The sequence below is a fragment of the Aplysia californica genome, unplaced genomic scaffold (assembly GCF_000002075.1).
Source record: "Aplysia californica isolate F4 #8 unplaced genomic scaffold, AplCal3.0 scaffold00010, whole genome shotgun sequence".
In the NCBI taxonomy this organism is placed as follows: Eukaryota; Metazoa; Mollusca; class Gastropoda; order Aplysiida; family Aplysiidae; genus Aplysia; species Aplysia californica.
Window position 1 is genome coordinate 2,408,774 of NW_004797280.1, and position 7,350 is coordinate 2,416,123.

At 40.8% G+C, this 7,350-nt stretch overlaps 1 protein-coding gene across 1 annotated transcript in view; it reads left to right on the forward strand.

Moving 5' to 3' along the window:
- Positions 1 to 1,010: 1,010 nt before the first annotated feature.
- LOC101853898 (hexokinase-2) overlaps positions 1,011 to 7,350 on the forward strand; it is a 68,838-nt gene continuing 62,498 nt past the window's right edge. The window contains exon 1 of the mRNA XM_005089909.3: positions 1,011 to 1,166. Within this exon, the coding sequence (XP_005089966.1) occupies positions 1,089 to 1,166 (78 nt within the window). The 5' untranslated portion in view covers positions 1,011 to 1,088. The remainder of the gene's footprint in view (positions 1,167 to 7,350) is intronic.

Below are 7,350 nucleotides of genomic sequence, written 5' to 3' on the forward strand. Positions count from 1 at the left end.
TTTTAAAGAAAACTTCTCCAGAATGTTGACACTAGGCCTAACAAGTCAGCCTGCTCGTGTCACAAAACTTGGAATCCCTGTCAGTCACTCTTCCTTTAGCGCTTGCATAGATCTAATATATAATATTATATACAAGAAAATGCCAGTGGGTGGCTGACGAGTGCTCTGGTGTAGTTTGCTCCTTCTTTCTAGTCAAACATCTGCCGTCTTTACCTCTCCTTTTTTGTATTCGTTACTCTTTTGTGACATCTCTAGTATTTGACACTTATGACCTAATTGTGTTGCAATTGTTGTAAAATGCTTACTAAAACGGAAAATAATGCCGAATGCATTTGTCTGCACCGCCCTGCATATTTAAGTGTATAGATTTGAATCACCCAGCCAGTATTTCCCTCTAAAAGTGTACGGGTGTGAACCAACGGCAGCCGGTATTTCCTTTTAAAAGTGTACGGGTGTGATCATCCACCCAGCCGGTAGGAATGAAGTATGAAATATGCTGGTGGGGAAAGGGTTAAAACAAAACGCGGTGAGTGCCAACTTATAGATTCTGCGCACGTGCTTTAATTCGCACCATCTCCGTTTTTCTTTCTGGGTTTTGTCTTTTTCTAGTGATCGGCGCGAACGTGGGGGGGGGGGGGGGCATTTCACAGAAATCGAGACGGAGTTGCTCCCGGTGCCCGACTGACCTTGAGAACCAACCCGTTTTCCTGCCAGGACCCCGGTAAAAGCAACATATTTAGCCAGTTAGTAAAACAGTTTTCCGCGTTACTTTTGCAGAATACTGTGGACAGCAAATTACGTTTTTTTATCTTTAACATCTAATACTATTGCCTGGGCTTCTCATTAGTAAACAGTAGAAAGTTAATACAACTGTTTTCATTAAAAGAAAAAATATTGTCATGAAATACAACCGACAATGTAGAAATTGTCGTTGATATATATCTTTCGCGGTTTTTAACTTCTCCTTACTTTGCTGCGGCGGTGGGAAGTGGCAACCGTGGGCATTTCCGACTAGCCCATCTTTATGTTTTCCTTCGGGTCGTGCGTCCAAGGCGAAGGTAACGAAGACTTGAAGTTCAAACTGAAAAATGTCTCTTGTCGTTTTCAACCGGCCATGTGGCCGAAAAGTGAAACCTGTGTTTATGGAACCCGTTGACAAGTCTCTGGTAAGTTAGATTTCTTTTTACCCACTTTGTTTGAATAACCGATCGCTGATGATGCGTGACGAGTGTTGTTGTTGTGTGTTGTGATGATGATAATGAACGCGCTTTCTCTTGAAGGCATTTACTGACGATGGCTTGCGCGGTTGCGCTTGCGCTAGGGCGAGAGTAAACATCTAAATCTAATGATTTATCATCAGCTTTCTGTCCCAGAGTCTCTCTATAGGTTAGATGTGTATTTAAAAAAGAACAACGGCTAGCTGTAACTTGTTGTAAGCAATCAAAATAGCCGTGCCTTTTCTTGTTGTGGTTGGTTCAAGTTCAGGTCAGATAGATCTACTAGTCTAGGGATTTCTTTTTCTCTCCCATTCTAACTTCTTAATCTTTGTTTTAAAGTTTTTATTTCTGGTGATAAATTCCAGTTGTTTGAAATTTAAGTCCAACCATGGGAACAAATCATTACAACAGAGTTGTGTCCTTCTCCAAGACCATTGTGATTGTTGCAGGGCTCTGTTGTTGCAGCCTTCACCTTGTTCTCATTTCTATAGCCGACAGTAGGGGGTGCTTTTTCGGTAGGTCCCACCCCCTTATTTGAGCCTGGATCTACATCTAGATCTAAACGTTTGATGCGCGGTCAGCTAAGAAATCAAACCTAACAACAGCAAAACATCGAATTATGGTAAAATTCAGGGGGCAACTCCCCATTTTTATTAGGTCAGGGGGCCCCCCCTGAAACCCCCCTACTCTTGGGACTTGGGGCTAAAACCGGCGAATACCAATTGCGGGGTGGGAACTACCGAAAAAGCACCCAGTAGGGTAGGTTGGGGCAACTTTGACAGGTTTGTGTAGTGCCGCAAAAGTAACCGACTGCTCCCGCCTTTATGAAAGAACACAAGACTATCTTGGTATCGAAATGTCGAGCAGCCATTCTACTTCTCGATTATTATTTAAGCCATGGGAGGCTATTCGAACTCTCGAGTCTGAATTCGAGTCCGAATAGCCTTCCGCGGCTTTTCGGACTCAAACTCCAATGTGCGTGCGCAAGCACTAGGTGTACTGGGTGTGAAGCAGACGAGCAATTCAACCTTGGCCTTCCTCGGTTTCTACGGTCTGGCCAAGGAACTTACAACAAATGGACGCCAACAGTGGTGACCCTGTGCGAACTGTGGTCTTTTCGTGACAAAGGATAATATAATAGTAGGGCCGGGCAGTGGGCAACGGTATGGGAGGGAATATAGATCTATATGCAAAAAAAAGGGGTGAAGGTGGTGGGGTGGGCCTGGGGAAGTAAGATGGAGAAAGAAAAAGTAAGAGAGATTATAGAGGAAAAGTAAGAGAGAGAGAGAAAGGGGGAGGAGGGCTGTCTTATAGGACTGATTATGAATTTTATGTTTTGATTCTTTTGTAGTCGTGAAACGCAGTGTAGTAATAGCCTACCCGTAGTTGTGAGGCCGAATAGCAACGGGAGACTATTTGGACTCGAGTATAGACCTCGCTTTCGGTACAACCGGTGATTGGGCACGTGCACTGGAATTTGAGTCTGAGTAGTCTCTAACGGCTGTTTGGATTCGAGTCCGAATAGCCACTTCGTATGTTCTTTACTCTATTTTTGCATTCCGAATTTTCAACCGATCACGATTTTGTGGCATACCCTCGCTTGGGGCAACTTCGACAGGGGTTGGTGCAAATTCGACCCCGCATGGGGCAACTTCGGCATGTCCTGTAACAGTACTGACAGGGGCTGGGGGCAACTTCGACAGGGAGAGCTTCAACAGTATTGGGTTCTTATTCAACTCTCTCTTTCTCTCTCTCTCTTTCTCTCTCTCACTCTCTCTCTCTGCTGAATTCTCTGTCTATCTCTCTCTTTGCACCTGTCCTTCTCTTTCCCCACCGCCCCCTCTCCTTCACTCTCCGAGCATGCGCACATTAGAAGAAACGCACTCACATCATTTATGTGCACACATGCACACACACTCACACACACACACACTCCCTCTCTCTCTTTCTCTCACACTCACGCACACACTCTCTCTCTCTCTCTCTGTGTCTTTCTTACACAGACACACACTCACACTTAGCTCCTAACTTGCGGCAGTTGAGCAGTCTTGTCTAAGTCTAAATTTCTACTAGTTTGTAACTGACCGGTCAAGGATTTCGACCCAAGATCAAAATGATGATTATACAAAAAAAATTAAACTGAAATTGATAACTTGTTAAAGGTGATTCTGCTTATGAAACTGTAATTTTAAGGTCGAAATTGCCCACCTCCTTTCAGAGTTGCCCCGTTTCACCCTGTTGAATTTGCACCAACCCCCAAAATCTCACCCCATCATTTAAAATAAATCATGTAAATTCATGTAATGAACTTTTCTAATTCTAGATGGATTTAAATGATCCTAAGGATACCAAAGTTTCCTCATACCGTACATAACTGATGAATATTTTGAAGCAAGAAAACAAGCGTGCATTTAAGAAAGTAAATGATGGGTGAGGTACCGATTTTTTCTTCAAGAGCGAAAAGTACGTGGCGATGAAGTGCTGAACTTGGATGGATGTTTTCTGGTGCTTTCTGACTAAAAATTGAAACAAGTGGAAGCCCAAGAAGCCCAAATTTTATTTTTAGATAGAATCAAATGTGTGATGAATTAAAGTGGGCTTTGATAATTCCACGACACAGAGGTCAAATGATTCGCAAAAGCCATGTCTAGGTGGAGGCTGTCGGTTGCCCCATAGCCGAATTTGCCCCAACCTACCCTACAGGGTTTTTTTGGTTTAAAAAATCTGCCTCCAAGCCCAAGCTGGTCCTAGTCTTGCAACTAAGTATTATAATATAGTCCCGATCTATAAAGTAATTGTAGCTGTTAACTCGAGAAACTGTTCAACAATAGGTACATTTTTGCTCTCACTCCCACATGTAGATATGCCACTGCTTTTATGTTATCCATGCTAAACTTCAACGTAAACTGCCGTATTTTTGGCTGCGGATCACAAAATATGCCCATTAAATCATCACAAATCAATTGTTTTCATGTAAAGCTCAAACTAAATTTTAAAACCTCGAATTATAGAATTGTGGAGAAATATGCGTCCAGATCTATTTCTATTACACGTCAGCTCAGTTGGTATCATGCTGGACTATTGAGCGGATGGCCGTGGTTTAATTTCATCTTGAATTACCTTTTTTTATACAAAAATCAAAGCAAAAACGAAAAATTAACCTCACAGCGCTGAAAACTGGCCGAAATCGTGCCTCTTAGTTTCCCGGGCCTGCGACATCTGGAAGTCATTAAATCACCATCCGAACCGCTTCGTGCCGGGTTACACGGATATTTTATGCAATCGGACTATTCATTTGCTTTCAAATTTGAACAAGTAGGTCATGGTACTAAAATGGCTGTCATCCCTACTAATTGGCCTGAAATTACTGTTATTTTTAAAATATATTTTGTAGATTCGAATGTTCCTTGATATAAAAACTAGAAATGGAATCAGTTTCTTTGAAAACAAATATTTTTCTCTCTTTTCCTATGTAAAGATGAGTAAAAAAGTCATTAAAATTTTTTTTTAGAAACCAAGTAAGTAGGTCACAAATGCAAATGAAACTTCATACACACATAATTATTGTATCAAACCAAAGTATGTGCAAGACTTATTGTGTTGACCATCACAGGAATTTATAGAATTTTTAAATCTACGTCCACTCTCTTTACCTTAAGAAGCTGGCCCAAACCCAAGAACTGTTGAGAGTTATAACCTAATTGAAGTGCTGATAGAAGAAATGATACTACAACATTACTAAGGGGGCATGCCTCTCGACTGAAATACCCCAGATTTTTGTAAGGTCAGAGAAGCATGCTTGATGTAAGAGATCCAGTTTTTCTGGTGTCTTATTGTTATATTGTGGGTTTTTCTCTTGATCTGACAAAGCGGTTAACGGTACTTATTGCTTTTCCCTAATTCATTCAAGTAGTGGGGTTCTTGTGCAGACTACTCAGTTTTTGTAGTTTATCCTTTTTGAGTTCATAACTTTTTTCCTTACTTTTACCATGATGTGTTTGGTTAAATAACAGGGGTGTGTGGAAAGAGTACTGCTAACACTCACTGTGAAGAAAAATAAGGGGCAATTAGTTTTGCTTTCTGTTATAATGGAATAACAGGGTCCCTTTCTGAACTTTACAGTACTTTGTGGCCGAGGGAAAAGGTTCCTGGTGAAAAAAAGTTCTAATCACATATTTGGTGGCATTTTTTATTTTTCTGAAAGGAATATTAATTATGTGGTGTCGCCCATGCATTTTGTATTTTTTGCTCTTAGTTAGTAAGAAAGTTAAATTATATGTGGAAAGTTCTCATGGTCATACTGTATGTCATCGCTACTGTAAGTTGCCAACTGTGTTACAACTAGATTATTGGATAAAGACTTTTAGGTCTAAAATTAAGATGCACATTACCTGCTAGTCTTTGTTATGTATCAAACTTTTGTTTTGACCAATCTCCTTCTTTGCCTTCCCCTGCTTGATCTCAGGGGTAGTCGACTGCTGATTTTTCAACCTGTACTGCAACTGATTTTTACGCATGTGACCATTTTTCCTACTTCCTATGGCGCCTTGCCTTCAGGAAAAAAGAGGGGGGGGGGGGGCAAATGGAAATGAATGTGGATGACAGAACAGTACCGAGAACAGGAAAGGAGGTGAAAGGAGAACATTTTAGAGAAGAAAATTTTTTGGCATGAGTGAGATGTGATCACCGTTCCTCTAGACCATGAGAGCCCCCTTCCCCCCAAATGTCATCTAACCATAAAAATGAAAAAGTTCTTGAATCATCAAATGATAGAGATTTGAAGAAGAAGCATTTTAATCTAAATACTGTGATGATGTTTTTTCTTTTTGGGTTTTCACAAGTTAGATAACTTGTAATATAATAATAATAATAGATAGCATTTGTATAGCGCAAATCCCCGCTCAACAGCAGGCTCTATGCGCTTCAGTCTATACTATTACCCCAGCAGACCTGAGAGCATTCTGAAACAACCTCAACATCCTGGGAAGCATACAGTTCAAGCAGCCATTTATAGGTGCTTAAACACTAACATACTGACAAGATCTTTTGCTGTCTTTGACCGGGTACCCATTTCCACCTGGGTGAAGTGTGGACAATTCGTGTAAAGTGCCTTTCCCAAGGACACAACGTCGGGCCAGCGGCTCGAACCCCCGACCTCGCAACCTCACGATTACGAGTCCGGTAGCCTAACCACTAGCCACCGACGCCACAAACAATATGATTTCTGTGAGTAATTTTTATGTGAATGAAACGCACTTGGGCTGAGAGTTCCAAGTTAAGGAAGGGCAGTGTTTCAGAACAATTCATGAATTGGTAAACATACATTGCATATATATTATATAACATGAAATTTTGTTCTGCAGCAGCTGTACAGTAGTGTGAAAGATAAAGTTGTTTGAGAAACTAGTGAATGTCAATTAAATGAACAGGCTTCCTGAAGAGTATTGCTTTGGCATTTGTGGTGGAGAAAGTTATTCAAATGGCTAGAGACTACTTGCATAGATAATGAGTGATAAAAAAGTGACACAAAGGATTTGACATTGACATGTTACTGCTTTTCCTGGAACAAGTCATTTGAAACGCATACTTTTATTCATATTTTGAGGTCTGCCAGGTAGCTTTGGAAATATGGCTCTACCGCATTTTTGCATTTCCTTTTTTAGCCTACTGTTGTAACATATATAAAAAGTGCATGCTCTGAAAGCATTGTATTGAAAACATGGGGAAAATCAATTATTTGATCAGGTAAAAATGACCTAACTTTCATGTAGCCTAGCCTACATTTGATATCATGGTGAGCTTTCTCCCAAGTTAAATGCTTTAAAAAGGCTCATTTTGGTCCTTTAGCAAAAGTTTGTTTTTCTAGTACTTTGGAAATGTTTTACACATCAGTGTCCCAAACTATTTTGTCTGGTCTGCTCCTTCTATAGGCCTACCTTTTAGTGTCACTGTAATCCTAATCTGTTGTAATTGAAATGTCCTACCTGCTGACTCACCTTTGGTTGCAATACCTTAATGTTTGATATCTCTCTCTGTCTGTCTGTCTTTCTCTCTCTATCTCTCTCTCTCTGTTGCTCTTTCTCTCTCTCTCTATCTCACTCTCTCTCTTCTCTCTCTCGCTCCCCCCCCCTCT